General features: G+C 53.3%; 1 protein-coding gene across 3 annotated transcripts in view; it reads right to left on the reverse strand.

Moving 5' to 3' along the window:
- PFKFB3 (6-phosphofructo-2-kinase/fructose-2,6-biphosphatase 3) overlaps window positions 1-14,096 on the reverse strand; it is a 78,771-nt gene that overhangs the window by 11,545 nt on the left and 53,130 nt on the right. For all 3 annotated transcript variants that reach the window (XM_010853156.1, XM_010853154.1, XM_010853155.1), the window contains exons 2-10: window positions 7,554-7,679; window positions 6,470-6,566; window positions 5,790-5,856; window positions 5,279-5,353; window positions 4,871-4,927; window positions 2,174-2,298; window positions 1,498-1,705; window positions 258-404; window positions 40-144 (exon numbers count right to left, since the gene is read on the reverse strand). In XM_010853156.1, coding sequence (XP_010851458.1) covers window positions 40-144; window positions 258-404; window positions 1,498-1,705; window positions 2,174-2,298; window positions 4,871-4,927; window positions 5,279-5,353; window positions 5,790-5,856; window positions 6,470-6,566; window positions 7,554-7,679 — 1,007 coding nt within the window. The remainder of the gene's footprint in view (window positions 1-39; window positions 145-257; window positions 405-1,497; window positions 1,706-2,173; window positions 2,299-4,870; window positions 4,928-5,278; window positions 5,354-5,789; window positions 5,857-6,469; window positions 6,567-7,553; window positions 7,680-14,096) is intronic.

The raw sequence follows: 14,096 nt of genomic DNA on the forward strand, positions 1-14,096 counted from the left end.
CCCCGCCGCCCGCCCTCCAGCGGCCCAGCGCGCACGCACCTCCCCGGTAGGGTAGCGGTAGTAGTACTTGTCCTGCTCACGCAGCGCGTACTCCTCAGGGTAGGTGTTCTTGATCTCCTCGTAGGTCATCTCCTCACACACGCCCTGCAGGCACAGGCGGAGGTCGCTCGAGGGCGCAGCCGCTGAGCTGGCCGCCAGCGTGGGAGGCTCGGGGGTCCCCCACAGCGCCTCGGGCAGAGGCCCCGGCCAGCACTCACCGCGTCGATCTCGTTGAGGGCCTTCCACTGCTCGTAAGGCAGCTGCAGGGCCTCGGCCGTCTGGATGGTGCTCTTCAGCTGGCTGGTCCACACCTTGAGGTCCTTCAGGTTCTGCTCCTCCACGAACTTGCTCAGGGCGTTGGCGAACTGGGGGGATGGGGTGAGAGGCGCGCACTTGGTCACAGGCTCCACCCGTCTGGGAGAGGAGGACCGAGCCCCTCTGGGAGGGCAAGGCTGTCCTCACTGCTGGGGAAGCGGGCCCTGCGCAGCCCTGAGGCTCCCCTGAGGCGTGCACACGTGTGAGTCAGTGTCTGGTTGGCATACACAGACACACACAGGGATTCGCACACGTACACAGAAGGGCACCGATACATACATGAGGACACACACATAAACAGAGGAACACACAGACACACACAGGGACACAGACACACAGAGGAACACACAGACACAGCAACATGCACCTGTACACACAGGGACACAGAGATACACACAGAAGAACACAGACACATACACAGAGGAACACACACAGACACAAGGACACGTGTACACACAGGGACACATAGACACACAGAAGAACACAGACACATACACAGAGGAACACACACAAGGACACGTGTACACACAAGGACACAGAGACACACACAGAAGAACACAGACACATACACAGAGGAACACACACAGACACAAGGACACGTGTACACACAAGGACACAGAGACACACACAGAAGAACACAGACACATACACAGAGGAACACACACAGACACAAGGACACGTGTACACACAAGGACACAGAGACACACACAGAAGAACACAGACACATACACAGAGGAACACACACAGACACAAGGACACGTGTACACACAAGGACACAGAGACACACACAGAAGAACACAGACACATACACAGAGGAACACACACAGACACAAGGACACGTGTACACACAAGGACACAGAGACACACACAGAAGAACACAGACACATACCCAGAGGAACACACACAGACACAAGGACACGTGTACACATAAGGACACAGAGACACACACAGAAGAACACAGACACATACCCAGAGGAACACACACAGACACAAGGACACGTGTACACACAAGGACACATAGACACACACAGAAGAACACAGACACATACACAGAGGAACACACACAGACACACAAGGGCACAGATATGTACACAGGACACATACGCACAGGGACGCTTTCCACCAAGCCCCTGCTTCCCCTACCTTCCTGCCCCGGCTGGACAAGCCCGAGTCGCCCCCGATCTTGCCCTGGAGGTTGTGCTCGCTCTCGCCATGCCGGCACAGGTAGATGGTGCGGGGCTGCACGTGGATGTTCATCAGGTAGTACACGATGCGGCTCTGGATGTGATCCTGCACACGGTTCACCAGGAAGCGCCGGCCCACATCGATCACCTTAATCAGCGACAAGTCCCTGCAGGGGGGGCCGGCCTGTCAGACGCAGCTGGCGCAGCCCAGCCCCACCAGGGAGACTCGGCTTCCACCACACCACAGCGTCACTCCAGGGAGGCACAGACCGAGCCTTTCTGCTCCGAGAGTCAGGGGGGTCTGAGTCTGCAATTCCCACAGCAGAGTGGGGCTAGAGGGCCTCCCAGAGGATAGGAGAGAGAAAAGCAAGAGGATTGAAAGGAAAATAAGGGGAAAGAGCAAAGGACGGAGAGAGACGGGAGAGACAGGGCTCAGAAACTCACTTTGCACACAGCAGCAGCACACGGGGCCTACGATAGTTATACCGAATATATCACTAAGGATTTTTTTTTTTGAGACATTTAAAAAGAGTGTATAAAAGTATCCATGAGCAAACGCTTCATGGGAATATTATTCATCAGGAATAATATTCACAGCCCTGAAGCAGGTGGTTCAGTCACTGCTCAGGAATTACCTGTCACATTTATCAGGGTCGAGGGGCTGGTAACTGGCCTCATAGCAGTTAATTCTCTTCATGAAGTCGTCCATAGCTTCTGCGGAGTTGCAATCTTTGTAATCCGGGCTAGAGATTTTCACTTCCTGTAACACCACAAAGAGGCAGCTGATGAATCACGCTGGAGGGCTTTCTGCTTAGAATGAGCAGGATTTGGGGCTTGCAAATTGGGAAAGGCATGGATGGGCTCAGAATGATGATGACCTGACCCACTGTTCTAAGAGGAAAAACAAAAAGAGATATGGCTGAGCGTTGAGTCGCAGCCTGATGATTCCATGGGGAGGGCACCCATGGTAAGGCAAGGACAGGAAACCCAGAGGATTCTTTTTAAGTTTTTTTTTCTTTTTATGTAGACCATTTTAAAAGTCTTTACTGAATTTGTGACCATATTGCTTCTGTTTTATGTTTTGGTTTTCTGTCCGAGATTTCAGATCTTAGGTCCCCAACCAGGGAACAAACCCACATTCCCTGCATCGGAAGGCGAAGTCTTACCCACTGGACTGCCATGGAAGTCCTACCCCAGGTGGATTCTAATAAATCCCTCTGAATGGGCCCCGATTCAGGATCATTCCAGTAGCCAGGTCACCACTAGACAACCTGGTCTTCAGTCTCCCTGAGTCCCACATAAGCACCTACCCAGAGGAGGCTGCCTGTCAGCAAAGGTGCCCCAGGGGGTGCTGGCAATGCCCCGCCACTGTGGGTACCCTCCAGGTGGAATCATCGGGTTCCTCCTGCACTGCTCACAGGCGGGGTGGTACCCCCTTGTCATTGGTCCCCAGTGGATGCTTCTCTACCTGGTCCCGACCAAGGCTCGCTTTCATGGGACAGAGACAGAGGAGAAATGCCCCTCGGGCCTGCCATCCTCTAAAACTGAACAAGCCTGAGAAACCTGGCCGATTTCAGGGAAACTCAGAATCTGTTCACACGTGCTCTCTTCTTCCTCAACAATGACCACAGCCATGAAAGACAGGCGGGCACACCGCAAAAATCCAACTTCGGTGGGGAGTTCGTGTTTCACTGGGGCAGTGTTTTAGTCCAGGAAGAGGAAAAAGTTCTGGAAGTGGACAGTGGGGATGGTTTCCCAACAGGGTGAATGTACCTAGTGTCATGGAACTGAACACTTAAAAATAGTCAAAGTGGTAACCATTTTTCTTAGGTTGGCCAAAAAATTCATTCAGGTGTTTCCATATGATGTTACAGGAAAATCTGAAAACCGTTTTTGGCCAACCCAGCTATGCATGGAGAAGGAAATGGCAATCCACTCCAGTATTCTTGCCTGGAGAATCCCATGGACAGAGGAGCCTGGTAGGAGACAGTCCATGGGGTCACAAGAGTTGGACATGCGACTTAAGAGACTAAACCACCACCACCAAAGTTATGTATATTTTAACATAATTAAAAAAAAAAAAAAAAACTCGGTTCACAGATCTCTTCCTCCAACACAGCCTCTTGCATAAAAAGCATGAGAGAAAAGTCTAAAAACTGCTAAGCAGCTCGGAGGCGTCATCAGAGACAGATTTCTGAACACGGAGGGTTGGGGAACAGGGATCCAGGGATTCACAGAGGACAAGATGGTGCATGAGCTTCTGGCCAAGTGAGTGTCAACTGCTCACCAGGGAAACAGTCGATCCTGCAGCTGCGCTCTGCTTCTCTACCCGGTGGAAATGTAGAACCAAACCAAAGAAATACAGCAAAAGCCTTTGTTTAGCCCAAGGCTACTTGTATTTCCTCATACTTTGAGCCTCCTCCTTTGGGGCCACTGAAACCAATCTGGACTGATTTTCCTACCATTTCAATAGCCCTTCCTGAAATATGAACTCATTGCTGAGAAATGCATGCAAATATTCCCACTGCCTTGGAGCAAAGGCCCACCACCAAAAACTAACAAACTCTCAGCATTCCTTTGAAGGACACACACTACATGGCCAAAGTCTGGCACTCCCTGTAGAAGGGTCCGACCAGCTTTTTGCTACAGGTAACATCTTACTCGGATGTATTTAAGCTGGAGAGAAAGTGACCTACAATAAGAGAAGGGGACTTCCAGTGAAGTCTTCACGATAACCTTTTCTGTTTACAGTTTATTGTTATCAAGTACAATTTAAGAAGACATCAAATTAAGCTGCCAAGTACCCTCAATTTACCCAGGTAACCCTCCCCTTGACACAGCAAGAGAAGCAGGAAGACAGTTTTACCACTCCCATTTTCCCCAAATTTGGGAATTCTGCCCTCTGTCTGCAGGGTCCTATAGGTTGTTGTCAACACATGACCATGCTTACCTACTGGGAAAACGTACCAGCAAGAGACCAGCCTCCTGTCTCCATTTCCATCCTCCACCCTAAGCAGCCCCCTCACCCGTCAGCGGCCAAGGCTACTGCCACCAAAACAGTTTCCCACCAAAACTGAGGTCCTCGACTTCTCTCTTACGTCCAACAAAGAAAGCTTTCTGCCAACCACCTGAAGGGCCTTGCTAAGATCAATTCTGGGTCGCAGAATGTGTTTCTAAGTTAAGTCCTGCTCTGCACTTCTGACCCGCCTGATTCCCCGCAAGGCAAAATCAAACCACCAGCTGGCAGAGCCAGCTCATTCTCAAAGTTCTACGGCTTCTCCTGGCTGACCCAGTCACCCTGTTCTCAGACTGCCATGCTCTGGGGGTCTTACCATGATATTGGAGGCAACGACTGTAGGGTCATCACATACAGACTCAATGAAAAACACCTGGAAGGAAACAAGACAGAAACGTTAGGAAACAACAAAGGCTATTGGGATCGCTGTAATGTCACCGCCACACTGGAGCAGGAAGGACCCCACACATAAATGCCCAAATACACAAGAAAGAACCAGCCATCAGTCTCTGCCCTCCCACCAATAGAGGATGCTCCCCTCCTCAGTCTCAGGAACCCCGTAGGGCCCCCACCAGGAAAGCCCAATCTGTAAGCAACAACACCTGGGCCGTGGCAGGGGAAGCCCAAGTGTGGAGCTCAGGTGCTCCAGACAAGGAACCAGTCAATCCCTGCAGGACCCCCTTGCTCCTGAGCGCACCGGGCCAAGACGAGAAATCAGGCTCACCTTGAAATCGTTTTCTTTGGCAAAATGGAGGATCATGTGTCTCCTCTCTCTAGTAGTATTGGTGGCATCGAAAACCTGGCCAGAGAAGAGAACCCGGTTGGCACTGAACAGTGTTTACAGCACCAGCAGAGGTCAGGTCTGCCACTTTCTGGGGCTCCAGGAGAAACTGCATCCTCCCAGGCCCCCCACGGCCTCTGTCCTGCGCTCAGGGACCAAAGGGGAGGCTGGGGTGGGAACAGTCCTTAAAGCAACACGCAGGGGAGGGCCACAGAGGGATACTGGCTTCGGGGGCCGCACCTCCCAGGTCCGATGGGCCGTGCCCCTCAGTCTGCCCCACCCACCAGCTTCCTCTTGGGTCCTGGGGCTACCCACACCCCCTGCTTCCCTCATAGCTCAGGCCAGATGCCTGTCCCCGCCGGCGGCGTCCCCCCATGGCTCCGTCCACACGCCCCACCCTCCAGGGCACTGTCACGTGGCAGGAGGGGAGACGAGACTTATTCCCCAGACTTACTGCGATCTGGCCCCCCTCCTTCGTCAGGTAACTTTTGACATCTCTCAAGGCAGCCAGGGCACACTGCCTGCAACACGGAAAGAGACAGGTATATCAGAGTGGGTCCATCCTAGGGGACACCCAGGCACTACCACCCCCCCCCAATGAGCAGGGTGACCTGCGACTCTGCCGCTAAAGTGTACAAGGTGGCTGAGACCACCAGGCCAGAGGCTCCCAGTCAGAGTCCCGCACATACGGCTGCAGCCCTTGGGGGGTGCTTGAGTGCGGCTGGCATGCCGAAAACTGCCCCTGGGAGCTTCCAAAAGACGGCTGCCCAAGTCCTGCCCACGGAAGCCCACTGTACCCATCCAGGTGGGGCTGGCACTGGGGCAGTGCCCCGCTCCCAGGTGACTCTCAGGTCACACTTGGGAGCCCTGGTCATTTTAGGCTAAAAAGGAAATCCTTTTCTGGGGTTAACAGACGATTTTGCAGGGAACGATTTAGCTCGTGCCAAGTGAGATGCTCTCGCTGGTTTGCATCATACCAGCGGGCGCAGGCTGCCTGGAAGCGGAGGACAGCGGCGAGGCTCAGAGGCTGAGAGGCTCACGTGCTGCACATGGAGGAGCTGGCTGCCCCCCCTCCCTCCCAGTCTAAGGCCACATAGCAGACAGAACACCCTGCACCCACAGCCGGGGCCTCACTTGCGGACTTTCATGGCCTCCTCGTTGTCAGGGCGGAAGAAGTTGTAGGAGCTATACTGCTTCACGGCCTCCCGGCGGTACTCGCCCACGTTGAACACTGCGTGAAAAAGAACAGACCCTTCACTGACCATGCTGACCGCCAGAAAGATCTCCCAGGGCCAGGATCCCTCTTTCCAAAGAAGGAAACCAAGCTGGCGCACGACTTGAATAAGATCCCAGGAAAGCCAGAAACCAGGCAGTGGGGGCTGTACATCCTGCAACTGCATCGCTTGATCCAGAAGGCAGCCAGGGTTCCCCAAGACCCAGCACTGCTCACAGTGCCCCTGATTCTCTGGGGTCGCCTCCCACAGCCCAACCTGGAAGCTAGCCTTTCAGGGCCGGGGCTGGAGGCTGAGCCTGAAAGCAGGTGGTGGCCACGTGTCTAGTAAAAACTGGGGCCATGATTCCCACCAACACGGTTGAGAGGGAGTGCGGACTCACATACATGGCTGGATCCACAGCAGCCACTTTGTATACCAGCAGCCCACGCCCAGGATGGGCACTGGGTGCTGATCGGGCAGTTTGTGTATGAAGCACTGTGCTGGGCACAGGTTGGAGTGGGGGTGGAGGTTGGGGCAGCAAATGTGAAAAATTAGTCCTCGTGCTAAAGACATTCCCCGTGTCAGTGGGAAGACCAGATAAAAAAATATAATCAATAGCACAGAAAGAGTACTTTAAGACAGCCAGTGGAGGAATGTCACAAACAAGGACTCGGGGAAGATCCGCACAGACTGGGGTGGTCAGAGAAGGCTTCCCGGAGGGGATGAGGGCTGAGCTGGGGAGGACACAGGGCAGGGAGAACCAGAGAGCAGCCAGTGAGCAGAGACTCCCATGCACACAGCAGGGCGTACATACAGGGTGGTGGGTGACACAGTGGAAAGGAAGGGGTGACCCCCCCACTACAGGGAAAGCCCCTTAGAGTGGTCCCGCAAAGAGAGTTTCAGCAGCTGGAGAGGGAAAGGCCGTTCTTTTCTGGGGGGATTGGGGTCGTGGCAAGTAGAGTGTATCCCCAGTGTGACAGCTCCGGCTTGGGCTGCAGCCTCACCTTTCGTGGGGACACCAATCCAGTTGAGGTAGCGGGTTAGCTTCTTGGAGATGTAGGTCTTCCCCCGGGCAGGAAGCCCCACCATGACAATCACTGTCGGGGAGTTGGTGAGCTTCGGCCCACAGGCTGGGGAGAAACAACACAAGGGCCATGAATAAAGCAGCCAGCGCTGCCCACAATGGGCTTTAAAGAATCCCATGGAAACGCAGCTTTCATTCCCACCTGGAAGCCCCTGCACTTTACAGTCCAGCAGGACTGGGCCCCCAACAGCCAGAGCCCTTGGTCACACGGCTCCCTCTTGCTCTGAGGTCCTCATGGCAGGGACCCCAAATTCCCAGCCTGACACCAAAGGGCCCCAAACCTAGCCAGAAAATGATGACTAACCCCAGAGGGGAAAGTAGCCCCGGGGTGTAAGGAAGGGACTTTCCTGCACCAATAAGGGTGAGGTCATCAGTAGGAGAGGCTGTCTCAGATGCAAGGTAACAGGTAAATAGAGGTGGCAGGTAAGAGCCCCGGGAGGTGGGGCTCCAGCAGCCAAATTACAGATAAGTTTCTGCACCTCCACGCACGTGGTCTGCATGGCCTTCCTAAAAAAGATTATTTTTAAAAGGCAATTTTCACAGTAAGAGTTTATGAAATGGGAGTCGGTCAGGGACCAAGAAGCTGACCCCACAAATTCCACTGCCCGTGCCTGCTCCTCCTTGTCCAAGTTCTGGCTGCCGCCAAGTCACAAGGGCCCCAAGCAGGGCTCCCAGAAACCCAGAGGGTCTTGCCTGTGCAGCCTCTCCTGGCTTCTCACCCATGTTCCTTGGAATCTCAACAAAACTCCAGGGAGAGAGGTTTTCACTAGGTTTGTAGAAAGCAGCCCAAAGAACCCTGCTTTGGACATTCCAGATGCAGTGTTTCCTGAGAGTCTGTGGCATCAGGTGAGAAGTGCTCATGAGCCCAGGACCGCCCATGTGGGGCAGAAACCGGCCTCCTGCCCGCTCCCCACCCAGCAGCGTGTGAGGCGCTCACTGACCACCACGCAGCCCCGCTCCCCGGGCTCCAGCTACAGTGCAGACCAAGCGACTCAGACTGCACTATGGAATCTAGGTTCTTTCCTTCTAAACAGGCGAGTGTCAGATGGGAGGGTTGGGGGCCACCAGGCCGCCGACAGCACAAGCTTGTGTATACCCCTCCTCTCAATCTGGACACCCCAGCACAGCCCCATGATTCTGGGCCTGGTGGCCAAGCACCAGCCACGATGCTTAGGTTCTGCCTCTGGGACCTGCAGCCTAGGGACACGGGGCAGCAAGCGCCACACATGGACACTGTTTCTCCTTTCATGTTTCTAGACTGTCAGGGACAATCTGCAGGAGAGCCAGGAAGAGGAGGAAAGGCTGTCAGGAGGCCAAGGGACACTCAGGAGCCACAGACACCCTTGGCTGGGATTCCCCAGCACCCAGGGGCTGGGAACAAACAGGCTCCTAGAAAACAGAGGTGTCTCGTCCTGTGTGACCACGGGACTGGGGCAAAGATGCACCAGGGGACTTTCTGGAGCCCCTGAGGGGCAAGCGGAGAAAGCTGATAGCCTCCTCAGAGACTAGTGAGAACAGAAGACACACCTATCAGCATGTGACAGCTACAGATGACACACAAGAAAGTGAAAGTGTCCTTGCTTGCACCCGGAAACACACGCTCTGCTGATCCTTCCCCCAACCCATTGGTTTTCCCCTGGTCTTATCTGATATCCCCACCGTGTCTCTGCTCCCAGGAGCATCAACACACACACACACTCATACACACACACACACACACACACTCTTGGCTGTGCACATGCATGCAATACTTTTGTTGGACTCATGCCAAGGAAGCAGAGGCAGATGCTGACTGATTTATCAAATAGGGGATTACTTCTATATCCACTAATCGTATGTGCAAATCTCCTCTGGCAATAGATACTTTGGGAGGAAAAAACAAAACCCATAAAGACATGGCAGCATAAATACCTTAAACCCAAAATTCAAGCTGAATCTCAAAACCAAATAAACCATCCCTTGCTTGTCTGGAGAAGCAGAAGTCATTCCTTGAGTCCTTTGGCTTCTTGCACGAGATTCAAAGAGCCGCCAAAGGTGTCTGCTGCTGCCCATCCGCCCAGGTGCTCAGGGGTCCCCGAAATGATAAAACCTTACCCTCCCTCCTCTTTGTTAAACTCACAGCACATCTCAAGTGCTTTCCTGGTCCCATAATCTCCTGCCTCTGTCTCAATTCCACTCTGAACCTCTTTTTCTCTACTGACCTTTTTAACACTCCCACCTCTCGTACCTTCCTCCCTGGAGCCCTGCCTTTTCATCTTCCTCTCCAATAGCTCAGGAATAGGGAAGATAAGTGTATAGCTTAACGCTAGGTTTTCCCCAAAGTACTTGCATGTAAGGGGATATACCGAGGTTAGAGGTAAAGAAGCAACAGTCTGAAGTCCCTGGAAAGGGGCTGCATTGGCAGATTCCAATTCCAGTCCTGCACCCTGACTGAGCAGCTAACCTCTCTGATTCACATTTTCCACTGCCTCAAGCAGGCAGGACTGCTGTCCTAGCTTACCATACTGATGCCATACTGCAGGCTCAGAAAATAAAAAAACCGATGGAAGACACTTTGCCATTGCTCCTGTAGGCTTCCCTGGTGGCTCAGCAGTAAAGAATCTGCCTGCAATGCAGGAGCAACAGGAGACACAGGTTCGATCCCTGGGTCAGGAAGATCCCCTGGAGAAGGGCATGGCAACCCACTCCAATATTCTTGCCTGGAGAATCCCATGGACAGAGGAGCCTGGTGGGCTACAGTCCATGGGGTCGCAAAGAGTTAGACATGACTGAAGTGACTTAGCACGCACATACTGCACCTCCTGTAAACTTCCTGCCACCCATAGGCACCCCGAAATGTTAACCTCAAAAGATGCCACGTCACTCACGCTCTTCTCTTCTAAGTAGGTAGTCAGGCTTCAACACCAAGTTTCAGGGGAACTCATGGAAGACAGACGGGTGAGCTGCAGATGTAGACCAGGCCAGTGCCCAGTGGGCCTCATGCAAATTCCACAGCAGAGTGTCTATGGTAACCATGGCAACCTGCTCCCCCATCGCTGCCAGGCAAGGGCAAACGACACCACCTGAAAAGGGCTCTCTGGGTAACAGGACCACACACTCCGCCCTGGGAGAATGGAAGGTAGCCCCAGAAAGCCACGGCAGACACCTGACTGTGGTCTATTGGACACAAACTTTCTCCTGGGATCATTTCAGCCCAGAGAGTCTGCCTGGTCCCGTGTTAGGAATTGACAGGGAAGTGAGCTTGCCCCAGGGGGATGGCAGGGGTGGGGGCGGTGAGGTGGGCCGAGGCTCTGCAGGGTGGGGAGACCCCAGCTCAGCAAAACCTCTTTCCTAAACTCTTCTGGACTGTGCAGTGGATGTTGCACTCATTCATTGCTTTGCACGCACATTTTAATTCAATGCCTAATTCTCGTCCAGAGAATGGCCCTCCCACCCCAACAGGCTCTCTGCCAGCAAGGGAGGGAGGGGCATTTCAGGGAATCAGTTGACAACGCAGGAGCACGGTGGCTGAGAGGGCCCAGAGCCAGGAGAGTTCAAAGCCAGCACTGCCTCAGGTCCCGGACGAGTTACCAAGACTTTCGGAGTCTTGGTTTTCCCTGTCTGTGAAATGCACGGATGTTTCACAAAAGTTCCCGGAGGGTGAAGCAGAAGGTAACGTGTAGGATACTTGCTGTGGTAGCCTCCATCAGCCATTGGGGCTTCCTTCCATTAAGGCCAGACACGAGGGAACCAGGACCCACAAGTGAAGGAGGTCCCCTGCATAAGCGGTGAGGGACAGACCTGGGGTTCACCTTGGTCCTTCTCACCTGAAACCCCTGAAGTGCTCCTTCCTCAAAAAGTGGTTCTCAACCAGCGACTGAACCTAAAAAGCTTTTAAAACCAGGATGCACAGGCTGCACCTGTAGCAATTCTAACTTGGAGAGGGGGTACCAGCGTGCATTTTTTCCAAAGTACCCCCCACATGATTTAAATGTGAAGCCAGGGCTGAGAATCACGACTGCAGATTACAGTGGCTGCCCACATGATAAGGTCTGTAAGGTTTCCCCGATCTTCCGTCTTTGAGCCGGAAAACCATCAATGGGGCTAAAGCCTCTGTGAGATGAAACCTCTCAGCAGACAGTACATAACCTGCTTCACAGATGAGGAAAGCGGGTTCTGAGTAGAGAAATGATACATGAGTTGGGACCTGCACACATAACTCTTTCCGTGATGAGAAAAAGGATCACTAGTTCTTGCCAGTCGAGAGTCTACTTCCTTGTCCATTCAGCTGATTCACCAAGTCGGTAAGTCTCCCTGAATTACAGTCTGCATTTGAAGGAAGCGGCAGGATTTGTAAGAAGCATTTACCACCATGAAGTTGTAGCAACCAGGCCCTGAAATGATGGGCTTCAGAGGTGGAAGTGCCACCAAATGAATCAATTTGGGGCTTCCTGTGGCTGTTTAACCGTTCCTTACAGATCCACAGTCGTGTTTTCTGTGTCCTCTGTTAGTTAACACATCTCAGACGGGTCTGCTGTGACCCCCACTAGGACAGCACTTAGAAAGACTGGAACAGGTTCAGGAGGGAGAAAAATCCACCCAGTTCCCAATGCCATTAAAGAAGGGGGGAGGGGCAGGGAATGGGAAAGATGCCAGGAAGAGATACCCTCTCTCCACGATGGGAGGAGACAAATGTGACCATATAAACCCAGAAAGACACTGTTACTTAAAATAACGGCATGCAAGCAATAAATACCCAGGGTGCAGATAATCTTCTAAGAAAAAAATGTAACCCCACAGCCACACACAGGGATTGCAGGAGTGGGCGGAGACAAGGGACTTAATCCATCAGCTTTAGCAAACCACCCCACCACCAGCCCCCCACCCATCAAGCTGCAAATTGTTCCGATAGGGATTTTCAGGCAAATATCTCATCTGCGTGTGAGACGTGCAGGCTGATAGGAACTAATGGATGGATCTCTGAAGCCCTGAAGAAAAGCGTGGCCACACACTTGTGTCTGTCAGAATCACTCAACAAGCGGATGCCAGCCCGCTCAGAGTCCCCCCTCCCACCCCGCCCTGCTGTGGCCAGACCTCCCAGTCCTCACCCCACCGTGAACCCCAGAGGACATGAACCCCAGAGGATGACTAAATGTGAGTGTGCATTTCTGTGTGCACACATACACCTACAGGTGTTGAGAGAACCAATGTATATTTGTGTGCCCCAGTGTATCAAGTGTTCTTTTATCAGCATCTTTTATTCAAAAGTCAAAAAGGGGTGGGGCTCCTTCTGTATCTCCCTCCTGATTTCAGGTGGGGCATTTCTCACCACCACCAAGTTTTACAGAAATATAACCAGATCGCAGTCAGCCTGTTCAGTGGGCTATTTAAGAGCATACCTGAAAGGGCTGGGGAGCAAGACACCTCTAAGGTTCCCCAGAACCCAGCTACCTTGCAAAGAAGCCTAGTTGTCTTTCTGTGGCCGGCTGGACCTGAGGGATCAAGCTGGTGGAGGAGCACTCTACTCTACCCCACCCCTGCCAGCATGGGGAGCACCTTGCCAGGCTCCCATCACCAGGATGTCCTAGGAGCACCCCAGGGCCAACACACCTCACCTCCTGGGGCAGGTCTGAGGACGGGGAGGTAACTCACACCTGGGCAAAACCTGGGGAGAGGAGCTGTCACTGCGGCCTTGGTGACCAGCCCCTGAGAAATGTGATGGCAGAGAAGGCCCACGGGCCACCTAGCTCGGGGGATGCCTTGAAGCCACTTGGGAGGGTTTGCACCTGGGAGCCAGTGTTTACCTCTCAGGCATTCTGACCTCACCTGACCTGGAGCAAAATGCTCACCACTGTCTCAGCCTGTCCACCTGACAGGCCCCTTGGTGATTTTGCTGGTTCCTCTGGAACCACCCTTTTAAGAGGTGGCTCTCTCCGTGGCGGGGGACAGAGCCCAAGGTAAACCTTCCCAAAGCCTTTATGAGCCAAGACCCAACAGGGCGGGAAGGTGAACTGTCAGCAAACTCCAAGTCCAGAGAGAGAGAGAGAGAGTGAGTGTGTGTGTGTGTATGTGTGCCCGCGCGCGCCGGCTCGCACACGTGGGAAATGCTGCCAACTGTGTAGTCCCCACCCGAAGACCCTCCCCAAAACGTGCACAAAGGCTGAGTTCCAGACAACTCTCCACGCCCCTGGCACAGAGGGTAGAGGGGGGCACCGGGAAAGAAAGAGAGGAGGGAAGCAGAGAGCAGTAAAGAAGGCGAAGGGAGAGGGGAAAAAAGAGAACTAAAGATAGGAGATTAGAAATACATAGAAAGAAGGAGAAAAAGATAAGCCGATGTAAATACACAAAGAAAGAGAAACACAGAGACGAAGGATGGAGTGGGGGTGGAAGCAAAGAGAGGTTGAGAGAGGAGAGAGAAACACGCGGTGGGGAAGAGGAGGTGGAAAGCGGAGAAAAGGAGGCGGGAGGGAAAGAGCACACGTCT

Source organism: Bison bison, unplaced genomic scaffold, assembly GCF_000754665.1.
Source record: "Bison bison bison isolate TAMUID 2011002044 unplaced genomic scaffold, Bison_UMD1.0 scf7180017864323, whole genome shotgun sequence".
NCBI lineage: Eukaryota > Metazoa > Chordata > Mammalia > Artiodactyla > Bovidae > Bison > Bison bison.